Source organism: Dryobates pubescens, chromosome 6 (genome assembly GCF_014839835.1).
Source record: "Dryobates pubescens isolate bDryPub1 chromosome 6, bDryPub1.pri, whole genome shotgun sequence".
NCBI classification, from domain to species: Eukaryota; Metazoa; Chordata; class Aves; order Piciformes; family Picidae; genus Dryobates; species Dryobates pubescens.
Window position 1 is genome coordinate 5,325,786 of NC_071617.1, and position 24,260 is coordinate 5,350,045.

General features: G+C 43.6%; 1 protein-coding gene across 1 annotated transcript in view; it reads left to right on the plus strand.

Moving 5' to 3' along the window:
• Positions 1–2,480: 2,480 nt before the first annotated feature.
• Positions 2,481–24,260, plus strand: part of DOP1A (DOP1 leucine zipper like protein A) — a 93,311-nt gene continuing 71,531 nt past the window's right edge. The window contains exons 1-4 of the mRNA XM_054162555.1: positions 2,481–2,560; positions 18,226–18,280; positions 18,683–18,874; positions 20,729–20,910. Coding sequence (XP_054018530.1) covers positions 18,737–18,874; positions 20,729–20,910 — 320 coding nt within the window. The 5' untranslated portion in view covers positions 2,481–2,560; positions 18,226–18,280; positions 18,683–18,736. The remainder of the gene's footprint in view (positions 2,561–18,225; positions 18,281–18,682; positions 18,875–20,728; positions 20,911–24,260) is intronic.

The window sequence follows — 24,260 nt, forward strand, 5'->3', positions numbered from 1 at the left end:
ACAAGAATTGATGCATTTTATACAGCAGCCAAACATCCACCTACCTCTTACCTTGTTCTCAGTATCCTTCCTATGTTTTGTGTGGGGTTTTTTGGTGGTGGTGGTTTGGGATTTTTTGTTGGTTGGTTGGTTTTTTTCTTTTTTTGATTGCCACTGCACATGAAGCTGATGAGACAACTTCAGGGAACTGTTTCAGAGCTCTGAGTTTTAACTGCCACTGATAAATTCAGCAGAAGGGAAGCTTAGGAATCTGCATTACAGCACAGGAGCATGTGAAGGCACATAGTATTGAAAGGACCATCACCTCCATGAAGATCATCACTTTTAAGTGACTCCAAAAGCACCATAGACCCCAGTTAAGAATCTCAAATGCATTTGTAAGCACCTTCAATGACAAATAAATGTAAAGGCAACAGGAAAATTGGAAACACATGACCTGTAGCCATACTCAATGCCTCAGAAAAGCAGTGGCCATTTTCTGCTTTCCAAAAAGGTAATTGTTTCTCGTCTATTGAATCCTGGAATAGATTAATGAGAAAAGGAAATCACATTTTCTCTTAATTATTATGCCAAATCTGGTGTTCCCCATGGATCAGTGCTGGGCCCCATGCTCTTTAATATCTTTATCGATGATCTGGATGAGGGTACTGAGTCCATCATCAGTAAGTTTGCAGGTGACACCAAGATGGGGGCGGGTGTTGATGTTAGAGGGTAGAAGGGCTCTGCATAGGGACCTTGGCAGGCTAGACAGATGGGCAGAGTCCAAGGGCATGAGATATAACAAATCTAAGTGCTGGGTTCTATACACTGGCCACAGCAACCCCATGCAGTGCTACAGGCTGGGGTCAGAGTGGCTGGAGAGCAGCCAGGCAGAAAGGGACCTGGGGGTACTGTTTGATAGTAGGTTGAACATGAGGCAACAGTGTACCCAGGGGACCAAGAAGGCCAATGGCTTCCTGGCCTGCATCAGGAATAGTGTGGCCAGCAGGAGCAGGGAGGTCATTGTGCCCCTGTACTCAGCACTTGTTATGCCACACCTTGAGTCCTGTGTCCAGTTCTGGGGCCCTCAGTTTAGGAAAGATGTTGAGTTGCTGGAATGTGTCCAGAGAAGGGCAACAAAGCTGGGGAGGGGTTTGGAGCACAGCCCTGTGAGGAGAGGCTGAGGGAGCTGGGGTTGTTTAGCCTGGAGGAGGCTCATTGGAGACCTTCTTGCTGTCTACAACTCCCTGAAGGGAGATTGTAGCCAGGTGGGGGTTGGTCTCTTCTCCCAGGCAACCAGCACCAGAACAAGAGGACACAGTCCCAAGCTGCACCAGGGGAAGTTTAGGCTGGATGTTAGGAAGAAGTTCTTCCCAGAATGAGAGATTGGCCATTGGGATGTGCTGCCCAGGGAGGTGGTGGAGTCACCATCACTGGAGGTGTTTAGGAAGAGACTGGATGGGGTGCTTGGTGCCATGGTTTAGTTGGTTAGAGAGTGTTGGATGATATGTTGGACTTGATGATCTCAAAGGTCTTTTCCAACCTGGTTAATTCTATTCTAAACTTCATAAAGAGCTGGCTGATAATGTAAGTCACCAAGTAGAAGATTTACAAATACTATGAGAATTTCCCCTGGCAATATTTCAGAAATATTTACTTGTCTTCAGACAAAGTCTCAAAAGATTTATTATATGAGCAGAATGCACTTCTTCTTTCCCCAGTTAAGTAATTTATGACCATAATAACTGTTTGCTATTATGAAGCCTGCTTTAATTTGAAAACCCTAACGATGACTTTGAAACTAACAGACTGCAGCCTAAACACTGTACCCTTTGTACTGTGAAACTGGCCACTTGAAAATCATCTTGCAATAAAAACAATCCCTTTCAGCATCTTCCACGTGGGCACCCCACACACTCTTATGTGCAATAAGGACTCAAGTGTACTAGCAACAACTCTTTTAACATTCTAAATGCAGCTACTCCTGATATAATCAATTATACCCTAAAGCACCACTTGCCTTCCATTTTTACCTGCGCTATATTTGCTGAACTATGTAAAGACTAGACAAAATATCTATACATATGAAAACTCCTTATGCTTATTTCCATCAGCGCACATGTGCCCACTTCCACGTTCTCCCCACATGCAAGCACGGCGACGCCAAACCATCGACGAGGCACAAGCAGCTCCTTCCTCACAGAAACCCGCAGCCCGCACCTGGAGCCAGCTCGCCCTTCGCCCGCCGCCCCGTAAGCGCCAGCACAGGTGCGGACACAACCGCAGCGTTACGCACCCCTGCTGCTGCCCGCGGGACAGACTCCCCGCCGCTCCCCGCCGCTCCCCGCCGCCGCGCCGAGGGGGAGGCCTTCCGCGCGTGCCGCCCGCCCACACGCGCCGCCTGCTCCCGGCGCCTGCCGCCCGCCCACACATCGCGCGCGCCTTTCCGGCCGCGGCCCGCCAGGGGGAGCGGTGCGGCGAGCAGCGCCGCGGCGAGCAGCGCCGCGGTGCATGCCGGGAGCTGTCAGGGCGGCGCGGGGCTGCTGGCGGTGGTCAGGCTCTTCCGGCTTGGGTCGCTCAGGTAACGCAGCTCCCCCCACCCCCGGCGTCCCCTCCTCTCCCTTCTCCTCCTCCTCCTCTTCGTCTTCCCGGCGCGGGTAAGCTGCGGGGCCCAGCGGCGACTGCTTCCCTCCTCCCTTCCTCCCGTCGCTGCGCCTGTGTTGGGGAGGGCGCCGCAACCGAGTGGGGTCCGCCTCTGAGGCAGAGCCGGCCCTCTCCTCTTCGCTCCCCGGGCCGGGCTGCGGGCGCCGTTAGAGAGAGCCAGGGCCGAACCAGGCCCGATCTGGCCTCGGCGCGGAGGGCAGGTGCCACGGAGCCTTTTGATTGCTCTGCATCAGTTAACCTGTGGCACCTGACTTGCCCGACTGCCGCCCCGTGGTCTGCCCTCCGCTCTCCCCTGCTGTCTCCCGTAGCGCAAAGCGGGCCCGGTTGGTTTCGGGGCTGCAGAGGCTCTCCTCTCGTTTCCCCGCTCCGATACCTGCCGCGGGCGCTGCTGGCGGGGCCTGGTTTCACCCTTCGTGGAGTGCTTCTGCAGGGGATCTCTTCCCGTCCGGGAAAAAGCTCAGTGTTGGGCTGGCAGAACCGTCCTGCTTTGACCTTGAGCGTTCAAGGGCTGTGGGCCTCTTTTGGGTCAGATTCCTGGATGCCTTACTCGGCTGTTTCAGACGTTGTATGTGATGTTTGGAAGGATACGTGTGGCATAGGGCTGTCCGTGCTTCATGTCGCACAGGGTTAAATTTCATCTGTTGTTGCAATGATGGCCTTAAATCTCCTGCTGCCCACTTGAAAAGCAGAAATATGTGGCAGCTCCTGTTAAATATTTTTCAGAAGTAACATTTTGCATAGCTGCAACAATAGCCAGGAAAGGATAAACAATTTATCTCTTAAGTATCCTAAAATATGCTGGATATGAAGTGCAGGTTTTGATGATCTTATTCTGGGTGACTCAGTCCCTGTATTTTTGTTGCTGATCTCCTTTCTATATAGAGTAATAGGGAATGTGTGATGGTTCTCAGGTTGTCTACATAATGTGGTACCTAAACTCCACTTACAGGGCTGTGAAGTGGTGGGAAAATTCTATCTAAATAGTAATGGGCTAGATACTTGCAGGATGTAAGGAGGCATAAAGTAAGGTTGAATATCATAATCCTTCATTTTGTTGCCAAGCCTTGGTCTGTGTTAAATGTTTTCACTGGCCTGGCTGTCAGATTTGCTTAATATTTATTTTGTTTGAAATAATGGTAACTTTTCAAAGGCAGGCTGAAATACAGCAGACATTTTGCAAGTCTAATGATAGTATGATGTCTAAATACTGTGATTATCCGAAATGTACAGTCCATTTTAACATAACATGGATGAATGTCATGTAGAGGAATGTCAGTTGGGAAACAAGCTGAATGTCAACAGTGTTTTTGTTTTAATTGAAATAAGAATAGGCACTTTTGGTAATGAAGCAGCCTGTAAATGCAAAAGAGGGAGGGAGCGACTACATTTCTGACTTAACTGAATGTCTTGCTTTCCCAGCTCGTTGGTAACACCTGTGGCAGGAGATGTTTAAGCAGTATCTTGTCAAAACAATGTACTCTATGTCTTCCATTACTGAGGTGACTGTGCATTCAAGTGGATGCTTATATCTGTTCTGGTGAGACGCTACCTTGAGTGCTGTGTCCAGTTCTGGAGCCCATATTACAGGATGGATCTAGACATGCTGGAGCATGTCCAAAAAAGGGCCATGAGGATGATCAGAGCTCCTCTCCTGTGGAGGCAGACTGAGAGAGTTGAGGTTATTCAGTCTGGAGAAGAGAAGGCTCCAAGGAGACCTTACTGTGGCATTCCAGTATCTGAAGGGGGCCTACAAGAAAGCTGGGGAGGGACTTTTTAAGCTGTTGGCTAGTGATAGGACTAGGGGGAGTGGAACAAAACTAGAAATGGGTAGATTCAGATTGGATGTTAGGAAGAAGCTCTTTACTATGAGGGTGGAACACTGGAACAGGTTGCCCAGGGAGGTGGTGGAGGCTCCATCCCTGGAAATTTTTAAGGCCAGGCTGGATGTGGCCCTGAGCAACCTGATCTAGTGTGAGGTGTCCCTGCCCATGGCAGGGGGGTTGGAACTGGATGATCCTTGAGTTGCCTTCCAACCCTGACAATTCTATGATAGGCCATGTTTATACTGGTAGTGCTTTTCTTGTGTAAAAATGTTGGCACACTGCACTAATCATTGAGATGCTTATGGCACATGCAGCAAGATACTAGATTAAGAATGTGTTTTGTCTGGTGTACGTGGGCATGGCCTGTATTCTGCCACTGTTTCCAGTTTGAGTAAGGGGAGGGTACTTCCACCAGTTAATTATTGACTTATCTGTCTTGACCAGAGCTACTGCTGTCCACCTGTCCACCTTCAGTGTCTTCTGACTTAGCTGGGAATGGCTGCTTGGTCTGAGCTGGCTGACTGAAAATGATTAGTTAATAGTCTACTCTTTTTTTTCCCTTTTTCACTTTGTTATGTTGAATATGCAGTTTGTAGAAGACAGTCAAAAAGTATGCAATATGTTGTAAAAAATAAGCTCTGAAAGTGGTTGAGAAAAATAGGAGCTAGAAAAGAGGCTAAACTAAATGATACCTGCCAAAGCATGAACCACAGAAAGGGAAGTAATTTATTTGCATGCATGTAAATTGTCTTTCAGCTTAATAGTCATGTGCTGACTTGTAGCAGAAAAGTTGGATGGTAAATAGAAGGAGTAGGAGCTTGTGTTTCCCTCTGAAAGCCTGGAAAGAAGAAACATTGCTTGTTTACATTGCATTGCTTACATTATCAACCATTTTCCCTAATAACTGAAACAAGAAGAAAGTACCAAGGAGACTCAGTAAATTGATTGGCCAACACATCCATGTAATTATCATAGAGTCGTAGTCTGCATCCAGTTCAAAGGGACCCCTTGAAGGTTGTCTTGTCCAACCGCTCTGCAGTGAGCTGGGACATCTCTAATTAGATCAGGAACTTGTATTTCAGCATAAGAATAAAAAAATTATATCAAGCCAAGGAATGATGCTTTGGCTAATATGCTTTCTGCTGTCACTTGCAACAATCAGAGGGAATTTAACCTTCTATTTATGTCTCTTCTTGGTTACTTCTGAAAATGAGCAGGAACAAGTTTCAGTCCAGCCACCATTTTCAGAACAGGCAAAAAAGGATTCTGCTTTACAAATTCCTTTGAAATCCATCTGCAGAATATATGAAATCAGATAAATTGTGAAATAAGCACAAACTAGGGCTAAGTATGGTATATGACACTATTACAGAACTGAAGTCAGAACGGAAAGTGATAGAAATGAGCTGAAATTTGAACAAATTATCTTAGGACCTCAGGGTGTAATACAGAAAGAAGTTGCATGAAGTCTTTCCCAGATGCACTGTATTAAAAGGCTGCCTGAGTAAGGCAGTGATAAAGATATGAGAGCTTCTGATATGGTTTTGTGGAAAGAAATATAAGGGTTGTTTCGGGACAATGTTAAACTTGCCCGAAGCTACATATTATTAGAAGGATGGGTATGGATGAATAAAGTGTTCACCTAAATCTTCAATTTTACTTATTTTCAACAAAGAATAAACAAATAAACTATCAAATCACCTGTTTTTTTGTTTGCTTGCTTGTTTGTTTATTTTTCTTGGCCTTTTATTTTAAGTTGATAGATTTTGTGTTAAGCTGTGCATGGGAATATATAAAGAAATGGCACAATGTGAAGGCCTGCTGCTGCCCTGGAATCAGGGCTTCTCTCAGCAGAGGAGAGTGCTGCAAGCTTCATGTAAGAGCAGGAGACTCTTATCAGACCTCTGTCAGTTCTTTTTTGCTGAACTGAAAAGTATCAGGAGGTTGGCAAATTCCCCTTCAAAATAAAGCGTAGCACAAAGCTGTGTTTGAACTGTGGTCATTCTGGTTTGAGTTGTTTTTCATTGTTACATTTGCTATTGCCTTTTTTGTTGTTATTATTGGCTTATTTATTTATTTTAACTGGAATTTTACTTTCTCTACTTTGAGAGTGGCAAAGCACTGGAACAGGCTGCCCAGAGAGGTTGTGGAGTCTCCTCTGAGAGCTCAACATGTTCTTGTGCAACCTGTTTTAGCAGAGGGGGTAGATTAGATGATATCCAGAAGGCCCCTTCCAAACACGCACCATTCTGTGGTTTTGTACTGCTTAGAATAGAATAGAATTAACCAGGTTGGAAAAGAGCTTCGAGATCATCAAGTCCAACCTCTCACCCAACACCATCTAATCAACTAAACCATGGCACCAAGCACCCGATCCAGTCTCTTCCTAAACACCTCCAGTGATGGTGACTCCACCACCTCCCTGGGCAGCACATTCCAATGGCCAATCTCTCTTTCTGGGAAGAATTTCTTCCTAACATCCAGCCTAAACCTCCCTTGGTGGAGCTTAAGACTGTGTCCTCTTGTTCTGGTGCTGGTTGCCTGGGAGAAGAGACCAACCCCCACCTAGCTACAGCCTCCCTTCAGGTAGTTGTAGAGAGCAATAGGGTCTCCCCTGAACCTCCTCTTCTCCAGCTCCCCAGCTCCCTCAGCCTCTCCTCACAGGGCTGTGCTCCAAACCCCTCCCCAGCTTTGTTGCCCTTCTCTGGACACCTTCCAGCAAGTCCACATCTTTCCTAAACTGAGGGGCCCAGAACGACACAGGACTCAAGGTGTGGCCTAACCAGTGCTGAGTACAGGGGCAGAATGACCTCCCTGCCCTGCTGGCCACACTATTCCTGATGCAGGCCAGGATGCCATTGACCTTTTTGGCCCCCTGGAGACACTGCTGGCTCATGTTCATCTGGCTGTCAACCAGTACCCCCAGGTCCCTTTCTGCCTGGCTGCTCTCCAGCCACTCTGACCCCCGCCTGTAGCACTGCGGTGGTTTCATTTGGAAGAGAGAAGATGGAGGGGGTTATCTTACTAATGTTTAAAAGTATATGAAGGGTGGATATCAAGAAGGTGGTACTTGTCTCTTCAGTGGTGTAGTGTGATAGGACAAGAAATGGGCAATACAAACTAGAACACAGGAAGTTTCACCTCAACATGAGTAAAAACCTCTTTTCTGTGAGGGTGATTGAGCATGGGAACAGGCTGCCCAGAGGGGTCATGGAGTCTTCTTTGGAGACTTTCATGAACCACCTAGATGTGCTTCTGTGTGGTCTGCCCTAAGCAATCCTGCTTTGCAGGGGAGTTGGACTTGATGATCTCTGGAGGTCCCTTAAAACCCCTACCATTCTATGGTTCTACTAGATGGCCTAGAATAATATATGACTAAGAAAGAAAAATAATCTTGCAAGTCTTCCATCAGTAAGTGCTTGGAAAAGATTGGAAGAGGAGAGCTAGCAGGTTAACAAATGAATTCTTCTCAGAGAGGATGTAGTGATCATTTGAATGCATGAGGCTGAAACTCACAGAAGTGAAAATAAATTGCAATTTATTTTAGACAGCTTCTCTTGTTATTGTTCTCAGACACTTACAGAGAAAGTAACTATTTGAAATTGTGTATTTACTTCTCAGTCATTGGCAGTAGCCCTAAAGCCTGGTCGGTGTGTGAGCTGGGACTGTGGGACTGGAAAAGCACAAAGCTCACAGTGCTGACAAGTAGTATGGAAGCCTCAGGAAGGTGCAGTTGTGCTCATACCAGAACATGCTGTTTTCTCTTTGTTAATGATTTTTCTAACCCATCAAATCTCTGTGGTTACCATGGATTTAGCTTTGTTGGATAAATAACTTCTATATTCTGTTCAGAAGAATACAAACTGCCGTATTTCTACTATGCAGTCTCAGGATCTTTTTATGAAGGTAAGGAAACTGCTAACTGCCCAGTGTTGCAGATTTGAGTGTGTGTGGTTCTAAAAGGCCCTACCAACCCAGAGTGCAGGCCAGCCTTTTTCAGCATGGCAACAATTTGTTTTGGTCCAGGGAGCGGTAGGTGATAGAGTAAATAGGAAGTCATGCTTGGTTTCTGAGTAGGGATTTTGGTTTTGTCTTTGACTTGGCATCATCAGAGTGACTGGTTGGCTCCAGGAGGTTGCATTCCAGATATTAAAAAATAATAATCCCAAATGTGAGATTCTGCAGTTGGGGTTGTTGAGATCTCAGCCTGGAGCCTGGCATGAAGACTGTTTTTAAAAAGTGCTTTTATCAAGATTGTTTACTGACAGAGGCATTGGTGCTACAAATTAAACTGAGTGTAAAGATGGTGACTCTGTGAGCTGAGCCGAAATGCAGCTTAAGGAGGAAACCCTTTGGAAACATGTAAGAAGAATGCAGGTTAAATGCTAGGTGTGGTATTTGGTTTTCTCTCCTTCTAATGTGTAATTGAATAAGAAGGAAATAGTAAGCAAGTTCTAGATCTAGACTGAAATATTGGTGATTCAAATACATTAAGCAACAAAGGGAAGAAGAGGCCAAGAAAACTAGTTGTGAATGAGCATTGAAAGACAGCCACAAATTCAGGGAAGCATTTCCTCCTTTTTCTCTGTGTTGTGTTATTCTGACTTAAATTGCCATCTGTTTTTAAATAAGACATGCTGGATATTTTACATCATTTAAAATAAGAAGCGTGGATATCTGGAGTTTTGTTGATTTTTAGACACAAAATGCATGCTGATTAAGTTATATTGTAGTAGATGGATAACTCAAGAGTTGTTTATTGCCAGAAAGGGATTAAAAAAAAAGGCATGGGAAAGTAGTATTTTAGGTAGAGGAAAATATTTTCAGTCAATGATTGGCCTGAGTTATAACAGTGAAGAAGCAAATAATCATCTTGCTTTTACTGAGTGACAGAACTTCAGATCTGTGAAACTTGGGTGTTTGATTTGAGATCAAGAAAAATGAGACATTTTAAAGGCAGAAGCTTCAGTGTAAGATTCCAGCATTTGTATAGCACAAGAGGACCTAACTCTAGAGATTCTGTTATGCTGAGTATCACGTTGTCATTTGAGCATCTGTTGTATGCCACTACAATGCTTACATTGACTGATACGTATTTAGTGTTTATTCAGGTTTTTAAAATTAACTGTTAGCTGCAATTAAATATTTGGCACTGAGTCAAATACTATTTTAACAGAGAAACCCTTTTATTCATTTATTACAGCAGTGCTTGGAGCTCCCTGGAGTGATCACGGCTGCTTTTTTTCCCTCATACTTTGCCACAAACAGTAAGAAAGTCCTGAGCAGTTTGCAGGCTCAGTGCACAAGGGCTGAAAGAAAAGGAATTGGTAGTGTTCTAGGTCTGGAATCAAAATGGAATTCCAATCAAGTGTATCAAATTCTTCTGTACTCCATGTATTATATATGGAAAAGCTGTAATAAAGAAGTAGTAAGTCAGGGAATTAAAATGTTGGCACTCGGTGCCATGGTCTAGTCATGAGGTCTGTGGAGACAGGTTGGACTCAATGATCCTCGAGGTCTCTTCCAACCTTAGTGATACCGTGATACTGTAAACTCTTCTTAAGAGGCAACTGGAAGGGATCTGTATTTACCAATTAAAATGAGAAATTTTTGGTCACTTTTATCTTCTGATAGACATAGATTTGATACTTCAATTTTAGATTTGAAGTGGGAAGTAGTGTGCCTGGCTAGGATTAGCAGAAGGTCCTCTGTTAAGAGAATGGAATGGAATGGAATGGAATGGAATAGAATAGAATAGAATTAACCAGGTTGGAAAAGACCTTTGAGATCATGGAGTCCAACCTATCATCCAACACCATCTAATCAACATGGCACCAAGCGCCCCATCCAGTCTCTTCCACAACACCTCCAGTGGGCAGCGCATTCCAGTGGTCAATCACTCCTTCTGTGAAGAACTTCTTCCTACCATCCAGCCTAAACCTCCCCTGGCACAGCTTGAGACTCTGTCCTCCTGTTCTGTCACAGGGAGAAGAGACCAAACCCACCTAGCTACAACCTCCCTTCAGGGAGTTGTAGACAGCAAGAAGGTCTCCCCTGAGCCTCCTCTTCTCCAGGCTAAACAATCCCAGCTCCCTCAGCCTCTCCTCATAGGGCTTGTGCTCCAGACCTCTCGCCAGTCTTGTTGCCCTTCTCTGGACACCTTCCAGCAAGTCCACATCTTTCCTAAACTGAGGGCCCCAGAACTGGACACAGGACCCAAGATGTGGCCTAACCAGTGCTGAGTACAGGTCAGAATGACCTCCCTGCTCCTGCTGGCCACGCTATTCCTGATGCAGGCGAGGAGGCCATTGGCCTTCTTGGCTGCCTGGGCACACTGTTGGCTCATGTTCAGCCTACTATCAGCCAGTACCCACAGGTCCCTTTCTGCCAGGCTGCTCTCCAGCCACTCTGACCCCAGCCTGTAGCACTGCCTGGGGCTGCTGTGGCCAATGATGATCACATTTCGTTGATTTAGAAGTTGCCAGTATGGGTAATGTACAGGTTGTTATGCTGATTTATTTTCACTTTCTCATGGAAAAGAATTTGAACATTTAAAGCAGTGTCATTTTCTGTAGAAAAATGTAATAAGCTCTTTCCAGTTGTGAATTTTGCCTGGCTAGGAAAGTGTACTAAAGCTATTATATGCCATATTAGATCTTATTAAGTGCTGTATGCTGTTGCCGGATATTAATCAGATCATGGCTAATTACAGCTAATTATACAGTCTTGTCCAGGATTTGTTGTTTCTTTGGGTAATAAGGAGTTGGTGGGTGGGTTTTTTTTTTTTCATCTTTCATCACTGTGCTAAATAGCAATTTTTCAAAATAACAAGCTGAAGCAAATCTTTTCTTTAGAAGAGACATTAGAGATGCCTCTGGAAAAAGAAGATTATAGGAAAGTCAGTTTAGGAATAATTAGCTGTAATTGCAAAGTCTCTATCTTTGGTGGCAGAAAAATCTATTTATTTCCAACATTTTATTTTTATCTTAATAGACTGGCCTGGGATTTTCAGTCTTTATTTTGCTCTTCATGCTTTGAGATGCTTCTGAGGGAAAGCGAAACATAATAAATTACCAAATGACAAGGCTTCTGTTTTTCATGTATTCAAATCTGTGTTTGTATCAAGTCTATTTAAATAAAAAATGTGTTTCTGCAGTTACCAGCTTGGTATGTGGGTATTGCACCCAGCTTAAGAAGCAGTGGCTCAATCCCATGAAATCTGATTTTTTCAAAATCATCTTTTTATCTCATCTGATTTTTAATTATCTCTCAGTTCTGTTACTGTGCATCCCATAGCCATGCTGGAAACTGCAAACAATTTTAGAGAAGCCTTTAAATATTTCAGTGGTGAAACTCTGGGGAATCCAAAGGGATTACAGGTTCTTAGAGGATGTGGCACAAATCTTGGGATTTGCTGAAGCGAGGTGGATGTGTGCAGATTTGTGCTCCGTTGCGATCAGCCCCTTCTGACCTACACCAGAAAGCAAACATTTAGCTCTTGCTGTTTGGTGTGAAGCAGACAATTAGAGTGATTCTGTGAGACTTGAAAAGTCTAAGACTGGAACAGTAGCAAATCAAGCCTGTAGATGAGCTTTGGAATGCAGCAGATACTGGAGAGATTATGAGTCCTTGGGAAGTCTTATAACCTTGGATTAAGTTGAGACGGGATGTAGATGAAAGCAGCTTTTATTGGATGTGTTGAAGAAGCTGTTGTTTTTCTCTATCAAGTTTCTGTAGCTTTAGTGAAAACTGTTTAGAGCATTTTAAACAGGTTGGTTGTGTTGATGTGAGACAAGCACAAGTTGAGAAGGATAGTCACTTGCTCTGGGGAACACAGCTGTGGAAGTATTATCATAACACACTCAGGGAAACCGATACCACCTCACTGATAAAGGGATTTGAGGGCTGCTCTATGAAGACACTATGTACAACCCTCAGCATAAGGAGATCCACAGCCCCAGGTAACTGCTTTCACTGCCATAGAATCATAGAATTAATAAGGTTGGAAAAGACCTCAAGGATCATCAAGTCCAACCTGTCACCCAACACCTCATGACTACTAAACCATGGCACCAAGTGCCACATCCAGTCCCTTCTTGAACACCTCCAGTGATGGTGACTCCACCACCTCCCTGGGCAGCCCATTCCAACGGCTAACAACTCTCTCTGTGAAGAACTTTCTCCTCACCTCCAGCCTAAACCTCCCCTTGTGCAGTTTGAGACTGTGTCCTCTTGTTCTGGTGCTGATTGCCTGGGCAAAGAGACCAAGCCCCTCCTGGCTACAACCTCCCTTCAGGGAGTTGTAGAGAGCAAGAAGGTCTCCCCTGAACCTCCTCCAGGCTAAACAATCCCAGCTCCCTCAGCCTCTCCTCATAGGGCTTGTGCTTGAGACCTCTCCCCAGCCTCGTTGCCCTTCTCTGGACAGGTTCAAGAGTCTCAATGTCCTTCTTAAACTGAGGGACCCAGAACTGGTCACGGTACTCAAGGTATGGCCTAACCAATGCAGAGTACAGGGGCATAATGACTTCCCTGCTCCTGCTGGCCACACTATTCCTAATGCAGGCCAGAATGCCATTGGACCTCTTGGCCACCTGGGCACACTGCTGGCTCATGTTTAGGCAGCTGTCAATCAGTACCCCCAGGTCCCTCTCCGTTTGGGAGCTCTCCAGCTGCTCTGACCCCAGCTTGTAGCTCTGCATGGGGTTGTTGTGGCCAAAGTGCAGCACCCGGCACTTGGACTTGTTGAATGCCATCCTGTTGGACTCTGCCCATCTCTCCAGCCTGTCAAGGTCCCTATGCAGACCTCTTCTACCCTCTAACAAAATCATACTTGAAGACTCTACAGGCATCCAGGTATATCCAGAATTGTGCAGTGTCTGTTTTTAAATCCCCATGAGAAGGCGAAGTGGAAAGTTGTTAAGTGTCAAGACCTACTTCAGCAGTTAATTATCATTTAAATATAGTTTTATGGAACAGTTTGAAAGTGTTTACTCTGAGTAGTTTCTTCCTCCTTGTCTTCTGCTCAAACACATCCTGTTTGCTTTTTGTCATCCAAAAAGAGGTGTGGTCATCTAACAGGTCAGCGATTACCAATGTCCAAACTCATGGGAGCGACTGAACTTTAAATCTGAGAGGTTTGTTTCATTTCATTATGTCTGCCAAAAGGGGGGAAAACCCCTCAAAAGCGATGGATGGTGTTCTTCATACTTTTCTTTAAACAGATAAATAAAGAACATTTCAAGGAATGTTTGCCCTCATGCTAAATGGTGGTTGTGGAGTGGCAAGATAACCGGTTTACCCTTTGGGCTGTTTGATGGTGTGGCAGAAACTAATGGGTTTTGATGATTTTTTTGTGCTATCAAATTTGATTATTTCAATTTTCAAAGTAGTAAACCATGAAACAAGAAGGGTGTGATACTAGTAAAGAGGTAGACATTTCTAAGCCTTAATGTGAAATTAAATGTTGTTCTATTGTAGGTTAAAAGAATGAAAAAGTATTAGAATATACAACAGAAACAGGAAAAGACTGAAAACTACACACAACAACCCCATGCAGTGCTACAGACTGGGGTCAGAGTGGCTGGAGAGCAGCCAGGCAGAGGGGGACCTGGGGGTACTGGTTGATGGTAGGCAGAACATGAGCCAGCAGTGTGCCCAGGCAGCCAAGAGGTCCAATGGCATCCTGGCCTGTATCAGAAACGGTGTGGCCAGCAGGAGCAGGGAGGTCATTCTGCCCCTGTACACTGCACTGCTTAGGCCACACCTTGAGTCCTGTGTCTAGTTCTGGGCCCCTCAGTTTAGGAAGGATTTTGACCTGCTGGAAGGTGTCCAGAGAAGGGCAACAAAGTTGGTGAGGGGCTTGGAACACAAGCCCTATGAGGAGAGGCTGAGGGAGCTGGGGTTGCTTAGCCTGGAGAGGAGGAGGCTCAGGGTGACCTTACTGCTCTCTACAACTACCTGAAGGGAGGTTGTAGCCAGGTGGAGGTTGGTCTCTTCTCCCAGGCAACCAGCACCAGAACAAGATGCATAACAGAACAAGATCCATAACTGGATGTTAGGAAGAAGTTCTTTATAGAAAGAGAGATTGGCCATTGGAATGTGCTGCCCAGGGACATGATGGAGTCACTGGAGGTGTTGTGGAAGAGACTGGATCGGGTGCTTGGTGCCATGGTTTAGTTGATTAGATGGTGTTGGATGATAGGTTGGACTTGATGATCTTGAAGCTCTTTTCCAAACTAGTTAATTCTATTCTATTACTATTCTACTCTATTCTATTTCTATTTCTTTTCTATTTCTATTCTATTTTATATTTTGGAATATCTCCAAGCTAAACCAAATGTAAACCTTGTAAGACAAGTGTATATTTATGTATGAGAGGTAATAAAAATAGACATCCCTGTAGTTTCAATGAGCTTAGAATAAAATTAGTGCCAGGTTTATATAAATAATACAGAATAATTACACAGTATCTCCTCTGCATCCCTGGTTATGACTGCAGATACAATTTGGAAGGTATATTATTTAAGATAGAGTCCTTGTTGTGGGGAGAACTATGCAAAAGTTTTTTTCACTCTGTAACCTCAAATTATACAAAACTTAAAATTTTTTTTTTTCTTCTCTCTGTGAAAGTTCAGAATGATTAAATTCACTGCTAACATATGGATAATTGTCAGTATCAAGGACATGATTGGAGTAAGTTCTTTAGTATCTTCTTTAGCTCTTTAGATAGGCAGAGGTTGGTCTTTTCTCCCAGGCAACCAGTACCAGAACAAGAGGGCACAGTCTCAGGCTGCAGCAGGGGAGGTTTAGGCTGGAGGTTAGGAGGAAGTTTTACACAGAGAGACTGATTGCCCATTGGAATGGGCTGCCTGAGGAGGTGGAGTCACCATCACTGGAGGTGTTCTGGAGGAGACTTGATAGTTTAGTTGGTTGGGTGGTGTTGGATGATAGGTTGGACACGATGATCTTGAAGGTCTCTTCCAACCTGGTCTATCCTATCCTATCCTATCCTATCCTATCCTATCCTATCCTATCCTATCCTATCCTATCCTATCCTATCCTATCCTATCCTATCCTATCCTATCCTATCCTATCCTATCCTATCCTATCCTATCCTATCCTATCCTATCCTATTCATATCAGCCAGGGTGCAATAGACTTGCCTAAAGTACAGGTTATTCAAAGTTGTTGATGTGTTTTGTTTTTAAAAAGAGGAGAAGATTCTGATCAGTTAACTCTTAAAAAAAAAAAAAAAGCTACCTGCTGATTTTGTCTAACCTTTGATAATCCTGAATTGGTCCACTCACAGCTTTCAGGCTTTTTGAAGCACTTGATGAAGACAGAGGCCTGTTTTCCGCTCAGCCTTGAGTAGCTCTAGCTAGATTGGAAAAAAGAACGCTGGCGCTATTCTTCAGTCAGAAAGCATTTCTCGCTGTGTCTACTTCTTTCCCTGTCCTTTGTGCTTGGAAAAATGAGCATTCTGCTGGCTTTGTATGATGACCCTTTCTTCTTTTTTAGTGCTAGTACTTCATTTTGCTTTTGGAGGTCAGATGTTAGCACTCGCGCAACTGTCACTTGGACAAATCTGTTGGCGTTCTGTAGCTTTTTCCAAAGAAAACATGATTATTACTGTTTTTTCTGGACTTAATCCAAAGACAGATAGTTATTAGGAAATGAAACCATGTGAAATATTTTTCCTTTTGAAAAAAAAAGAAGAAGTGAGATCTTAGGTGCTTTGTATCAGCAGGATATCCTGAAATCTATCAATTGGGCACCCAGAATATGGTTTTTTAAGTAATGGTTTGCATTTTGTTCTGCCTTAGAGACAATCTGTCATTATTAGGCTTCCATCAGAAATAAGAGTCCAATAGTTTTGTAATTCTTGACCTTTATATTCACTCCTGCCATCCCAGCTATTTTCCTTCATCTTGTCTGTCTCTTTCTTGTTTTTCTTCTTTCTTGCCACTTTCCTTGCATTGCTAAGAAACCAGGAGATGAGTAATGTGAGGAGAAAGAGAGTGCTAAGGATACAAAAATTATTAATGTAGAATTTTGCTTGTTTTGTAGAGGAAAAGATAAATACGATGGCTGAGGCTTGTCTGGCACCTCACACATGACAGATCAGGTGTGAGAGGGTTCTCAGAGGCCCCTCTCTGTGACCAGGAGTGGCAGCATACTGTCTCTGGCTAAAGCAACATGTTTTAAATGTTCTTCCAGCACTAAAAAAAGAGGTTTGGGGGGATTGAAGGTGGCTTCTCATCAATTTAGTTTCAGACACACTTGCTAAGGAATGAAGAAAATTCTCCCAGGGCGTTTTGTGATAAACTCGACATGATTACAATCATGACCGTTTGTCAAGAGTGCTAAAAAAGGCAAAAGTAGTAATAGTGGTGTGGTTTGTAGGTTTGGGAGTTGTTTCAAGAACATGGCAAGGAGTCAACCTTCAGATGACAGAGTGACCAGTCCTAGGTTTTATTTTGTTTAGTCAGTGCTGATTGCACAAGAGAGCTGCTGACAGTGTTATTGAACAGCAGCTTTATAGCCACCTGGGGGAGAGCAGTATTTGAAGGGAGGGATGGATGTAGTACAAATCAAATAAAGATTGTAATGTGTCTGCATAAAACATTCAAAATTGATCTTGTATTATAAAAGGAAATAAAACCCTGTTCATATTTTTGATGTAACTTGCACAGTTGCAGTGTGTTTGTTACCTGAATTAGTACATGTTGAATTGTTAGTCTTTTCTGATTGGTCTGAGAACCCAAACTTGTTCCTTAGCAGAATTCAGATATGGATGTTTTTATTATCTCCAACTGCAGAGCCAGCAGAAATTGGAAATGCCACTTTTTATTTCTGCAGGTTCTTCTATTCTGTTAATTCCTTAGGCATTTTTCATTTCAGCTGTTTTGTTATATTGCAGGGAGGTAGTGGCCAGCAAAGCATATTCTTCAGTCATCAGCTTTCAGCATGACTACTTGGTAGACAGTGTGATGAATATAGCTTCTTTATGCATGTTCCATGATTTGCTTTTGTGGTTGGTTTTGGTTGTTGTTGTGGGTTGGGTTTGGGGTTTTTTTGGTTGATTGGGTTTTGTTGTTTTGGTTTTCTTTGTTTTCTTTGGTTGGTTGGGTTTTGGGGCTGAAGGGTTTTTGTTGTTGTTGCATTTTGGTGGTTTGGTTTTGTCTACCACGCTTCAGCTTGTGCTTCTGAACACAATTTCTCATTTTCTTTTAATCAAGACTGAAGAGAGCAACATCTGCTGAGTGTGAAATCTCTTCTGAAGCTGAGTACCAGGGAGAACTCTTGAAACACTCCAATTCAAAAGGGAACAAAAGCTGCTTTTTTTCCACAGAGTTGCAACTGCTTTGGATTAATGTACCTTTGAAAACATATTTCTTTCTAATAGTGATTCAATGTAACAAACTAAGTAGTGGTGTGGCCTATAAAAGTATGAAGTGGTGTGTCTGGAACTGGAATATCTTAATTACTTGGTGTAGACTACCATGTGATGAGCAAATATATAGAGCAAATATATAGAGCAAATTGTGTAAGCCTCTGATTACAGACCACTGGCAAACATACTTCTGTTGTGTGTGGGTAACAGGAATATAAAAACAAAGTGGAGCTGTGTGGCTGAATTAGAATGTGAGGTCTTGTAAGAGGAAGTGTTGATGCATGAAGCTGCTCTTGAGTGGTGTGTGAGTCTTGTCTGTCTTCTGCCTGGAAGTGATTCAGAAAGGTTGGTGTCTTCTCTTTTCAGAACACCTTTGTGGGGTGATTTTTGGAACGCCTTCAGAATTCACCTTTGCAGAAAGGTGAGTTTTTCTCATGGTGGACCCAGAAGAGGGGGGGCGGGGAAAGGCAAACCAAAAATCCCTTTGTTGCATTGTTTATTAGAATAAACAGTGCTTTTGGGGAAGGGCAACACATTATTTCTCTAGGTTTGGTTTTTTATGGGAATTTTTTGTTTGTAGGGTTTTTTTGTATCTGGTTTTGTTGCTGTTTTTTTTAACAGGACTCAATTGCAAATTACTCTTTTGGGCATGTTAAATGTGTGCAATGTGTTAGCTTTTGCTTCAGATTTGCTGTAAGCTGATTTCAGATTGACATTTTGCAATGCATTTGAGGAACATGTAGTGCTCTGTATACAAAATGGTTTTAATAATGTGTCTCTGGAAACAATGGTTTCAGGAAGTTTTGGGCTTTATTTTGGACAGGTAATGTCTGTACATGAATTGCAAGCTGGTCTCTAGTGGGGACACCGTGGGAGGATGAACACGGAGGAGCTGGAGTTACTGACTGATTCCAAGTACAGAAACTATGTAGCAGCTGTTGACAAAGCACTGAAGAACTTTGAATATTCCAGTGAATGGGCAGATTTGATATCAGCACTGGGAAAATTAAACAAGGTATGCCTGGCAGGTGCTCTTGGAAAAGGTTCAGGAACTGACAAAGGGTAGTGGTGTGATAATGCAGAACTGCAAGGTTCTAGCAGTGTAATATTCTTGCAAATATTTTAACAGTCTGAGCCAAGTGCTGGGTGTGTGCAAGGAGCAAACAGGTCAGATGCCTAAGCCTTACAGCTGAGCCCTTTAATCATAAGTAAAGGGAGAAGTTATTTACATTTCTAGTGGAAATAAATGCAACATTTTTTATTACTAACTTTTACTTCTAATGTCATTCAATGCTATGGAAACAGTGTGGAAAATAGTAGCCAGTGTAAATGTCAGCAATATTTTTCATGAATCATTCATCAAATGAAGAATGTTATCATTCTGATTTAACAGTTGAGAAACTGAATGTGTGATATATCATTGTGATCTTTAATGGCAGTTTACAAGTGAATAGAGACCTTGATACCCATAAAAATCTTGTTCTGATTAATCCTGTATGTTTCTGGGGATCTCCACTCAGGGTCATAGGATTCCTTTCACATTCACACATTTTGTCAATGAGAAGCTTTGCAGAATTTAGCATAGAAAATTACAGACCTGAAGTGTTCACATTCTACCCTTTAAACTTTGTGGAAAATCAGGATTGACAGTAACAGTGGGGGTGCCAATGGCATCATTTCTTTGTATAAACTCCCTTTTCTTTCATTTATTTGATTGTAACAGTCCTTGCTGCACATGGTATACAGAGTAAAGGCTATCTAAAACTGTAAATGCAGCGCTGTGTTCCAGTCCTGAAGCAATTATGTAGTTTCAGGCAGTGTATGTTGTCTCTTTCTATAACAGCTCCATAGAGTTATCCAACCACCCACAGTTTGATAATCCTTTTTGTGCTACTGGCAATCAATTGAAGCAAACAGAGAGAGCAATTTTTGCCCTCAAAAGGGTGTACAATGATATGGACAAGCTGCAAGTATGGAAGTGAAGTTGTGTCCTAGTTTATAGCGGGACAGATTGCTTTATTGCTCTGAAAGGGGCAAAAGGGGCTCACACAAATGGATTGGATAATCATGAAATGGAAAAGCAATTCATAGTCCACAAAAACTACAAAACCCACAAAAACTACTAAAAACTACTATGGTGGTAAGCACAGTGAAGTATATAAAGTTCAAAGAAATCCCTAGTCTAAACTTAACAACTTAGCACTCAAGTTCCTTTACACCAGATCAAAACCCCAGCACTCCCCTTCTTCCCACCTGGGGTTCACCCAAAACCCCAGGACTCTTTCTTCCCCACCATTGCTAGGCTGGTTTCAGGTTGGCCAGGCCTGAACTGGCTCCTCCTTTTTATCCTGGCATTAGGCCTGAACAGGCCAAGATTGCACAGGGGTCAAAAAAGAAAGAGTTACTCAGGCCAAAGTGGCCTGGGATACTCCCCCATTGTTACCAGATAAGAGAGTGTCTCTCTCCCACAGGAGCAGAGAAGGAAGCAAGAGACAGACAATAACTTTGCAGCCAGATTGGTAAAGGTGCAGGATTTCTGGGCAGAAATTTCTGCCCTGTGTCCACCCACTGGGCTGGATGCTCTAGACACTGGAGGTATCAACTCTTTGGCTTCTTTTGTGGAGGCACCCAGCCTAAAGGGCCACAAGTTGTAAATGCCTTGGTAATTCCCTCTGTAGCAAGTGTGCAAGCGAAAGGCTTTACAAAGAAGCAGCTCCACAAGACATCTCAGAGGTGCTGTTTTGCTGTGGTGCTGTAACCAGGGCATGTGTTGTGACCTACTGACCGTATTCAGGAAACTCCTTTACTCAATGTGGCTGTGATGTTTAACTTGCCTTGTGCTATTTTCCTGCCCGTGCTGCTCCGCCAGGTGCTGCAGAACAACGCGAAGTACCAGGTGGTGCCGAAGAAGCTGACTATAGGCAAGCGCTTGGCACAATGTCTTCATCCAGCTCTGCCGGGAGGGGTTCATCGGAAGGCACTTGAGACCTATGAGATCATCTTCAAAATCATTGGACCCAAACGTTTGGCCAAAGATCTTTTCCTCTACAGGTATGGTAGTTCAAACAATAACATAGTAAATCAAGCACAGTTGAGATGGTTTTTTGGTTTTCTCCAATTTGTATTAAAGCTGTTGCTTCGTTGCATAGCAAGGATCAGTCAGTTCCTCTTCCTGCAGTTACTAGTCCTCTGCTCTGGTAAAACCTCACCTGGAGTACTCTGGGGCCCCCAGGAGACATGGACCTAATGGAGCACATCCAGAGGAGGGCCACAAAGATGGAATGGAATGGAATGGAATGGAATGGAATGGAATGGAATGGAATGGAATGGAATGGAATGGACCGGGTTGGAAGAGACCTTCAAGATCATGGTGTCCAACCCATCAACCAATCCAACCCACCTAAACAACTAACCCATGGCACCAAGCACCCCATCAAGTCTCCTCCTGAAAACCACCAATGACGGCGACTCCACCACCTCCCCAATGGGCAATCACTCTCTCTGTATAGAACTTCTTCCTCACATCCAACCTAAACTTCCCCTGGTGCAGCCTGAGACTGTGTCCTCTTGTTCTGGTACTGGCTGCCTGGGAGAAGAGACCAACGTCCGCCTGTCTACAACCTCCCTTCAGGTAGTTGTAGAGAGTGATAAGGTCACCCTGGAGCCTCCTTCTCTCCAGGCTAAGCAACGCCAGCTCCCTCAGCCTCTCCTCATAGGGCTTGTGTTCCAAACCCCTCACCAACTTTGTTGCCCTTCTCTGGACACGTTCCAGCAAGTCAACCTCCTTCCTAAATTGAGGGGCCCAGAACTGGACACAGTACTTGAGGTGCGGCCTAACCAGTGCAGTGTACAGGGGCAGAATGACCTCCCTGCTCTTGCTGGCCACACTGTTCTTGATGCAGGCCAGGATGCCATTGGCCCTCTAGGCTGCCTGGGCACACTGCAGGCTCATGGAATGGAATGGAATAGAATAGAATAGACCAGGTTGGAGCATCTGTCCTATGAAGACAGGCTTAAAGAATTGGGGCTGTTCAGCATGGAGAGGAAAAGACTGCAGGGAGATCTAATAACTACATTTCTATATATGAAGGGGCCCTGCAGGAAGGCTGGGGAAGGACTCTTCAGAAGGGCTTGTAGCAATAGGACAAGGGGCAATGGTTTTAAATCAGAGCAGGAACGATTTAGGTTGGACATAAGGAAGAATTTGAGAGTGGTAAAATGCTGGGTCAGGTTGTCCAGGGATGTGTTGAGGCCCTATCCCTAGAGACATTCAAGCTCAGACTGAATGTGGCCTGGGGCAACCAGATCTAGTGGGAGGCATCCTTGCTTACTGCAGGGGGGGTTGGATAAGATGACCTTTGACCTGTGGTGCTAGTATAGTTGTGCTCTTCTCCTGAATCTGAATATAAACAGATCACCAAACCTTTTTTTAGGAACCAACTTTGATGCTAGAAAACCTGGAACTTACTATTTCTTAACTGAAATAAATTGCTGTGCATACATGCACAGTATATACAGTAATTGAAGTGTTAACACTTTTTTCAATCTATCCACATTAACTTTTTCTATTGTAATTTAAGTAATGCTGGGAAAGAATTTGAGTATAGTTCATTACAAGAAGGTTTCTTTTCCCAGCAGTCAAATCTACAGAGCAGGAGGACATGTCTGTTTTGCTAGAGTGGGAGAGCAAGTCCAATTTTATTATTTGTTTTTAAATTTTCAGTCTGTAGAACTGCTGATAATGAATCATAAAATCATGGAGCTGTTAGGGTTCCCTGCCCTGGGCAGGGACACCTCACACTGCATCAGGTTGCTCACAGCCATATCCAGCCTGGTCTTAAAAGCCTCCAGGGATGAGGCTTCCACCACCTCCCTGGGCAAACTGTTTCAGTCTCACTCTTATGTTGAAGAACTTCTTCCTAACATCCAATCTGAATCTGCCCATTTTTGTTTTGTTCCATTCCCCCCAGTCCTATCACTCTCTGACACCCTAAAAAGTCCCTCCCCAGTTTTCCTGTAGACCCTCTTCAGATACTGGAAAGCCACAATAAGGTCTCCTCAGTGCCTTCTCTTCTCCAGACTGAATAGCCCCAACTCCCTCAGTCTGTCCTCATAGAAAGGATAACCTCAGTCTGTCTGCATCAAAAGAAAGTATAACCTTGAACAGAATGTGCAGTAAAAATATATAGATTCCTAAGCCTGCAGTAGGTTTTTTGGTTGGGTGAGGTGAGGAAGACATGGATCTGTTTGTTCCATAATGCATGGAGGGATGTGTCTGTGTTTATACACACAGTCCCACACACAGGCCTTAATCTTCAGCTGGCCCTGGAGGTTAAAATTTCATCTGTGTCTAAAATAGTGGTACATAATATAATAATTCTGTTCAGGTAGCAAAGTTCTGTATTAATGCATGGAAATAGTTTGTCTTCACATCAGCTGCTCTGTCTTGCATTTTCAAGATGTTTGTAGTTAGTGGGGGAGGGGAGCAGCTCAGTTCTGTGTCTCCACAAGATTCTGTGAACTCACAGTGCTTGTGCAGTGGTTCAGTCGCTGCAATAGCTTGTTCACAATAACTTCTAGGGTAGTGGAAAATGCCACCTTGGGTAATGTGACTGAAAGCCATTGTTCCTTGTGCTTGGGAGAAGAGTGGCATTCACATTAAGGCATTATCAAAGATTCCAGTATCTTCCATGAAAGCAGAATGACAGTGTCTGAGCGTGGAATCTTGAAGGATGGGCAGCAGCCTTACAAAGAAAGGCTGTGTGGCAGCATGCTGCTCACTGAACAAAAACACATTTTCTGCAGGAAAGAAAAAACCATTGACAATGCCAAAACTGTAGTTCTTCTAGATAAAGGCCAAAAGAATTTTTTTCTAATGTTTTTGTACTTTGGAAAGAGGTTTTCCCTCCCCTGTAACAGGAATAATGTTGTTCCCACAAAGGTTATTTATTTATTTTAATTGAATGGTAGATTTGTAGCTGTGTGTTTTAAGACTCCTTTCTCAAATCTGCCTTTTCTTTACTGTTAACAGCCTTATGTGTCAGGGGTCTTCTGCCCTGAGTCCTCAGTGCTTTTGAAAATTGAAAATGCTTTTGATTATTGGTACTGTTCATAATGATTTGTGATGTTTACTAGCAGAAGCAACAATTATTTCAGTGTGTAGGTAACTTCTCTGTGTTACCACGTCTGTAACTTCCATGAGCTTACACTTAAGACTGACAGGAAACTCAAAACATGCTTCCAGTGTTTTTAATCCTTCATGAACAGTGGGTTTATTGTTAGAGAATCTGTTTTCAGACTAAAAATTCTGAAATTAATCTCTACTGTGTTTTTGCTTAACAGTCTAAGTGTCTCTGAATTTGGCTCTGGGTTACTTGGTGAAGTAAACCATCATGGGGTTG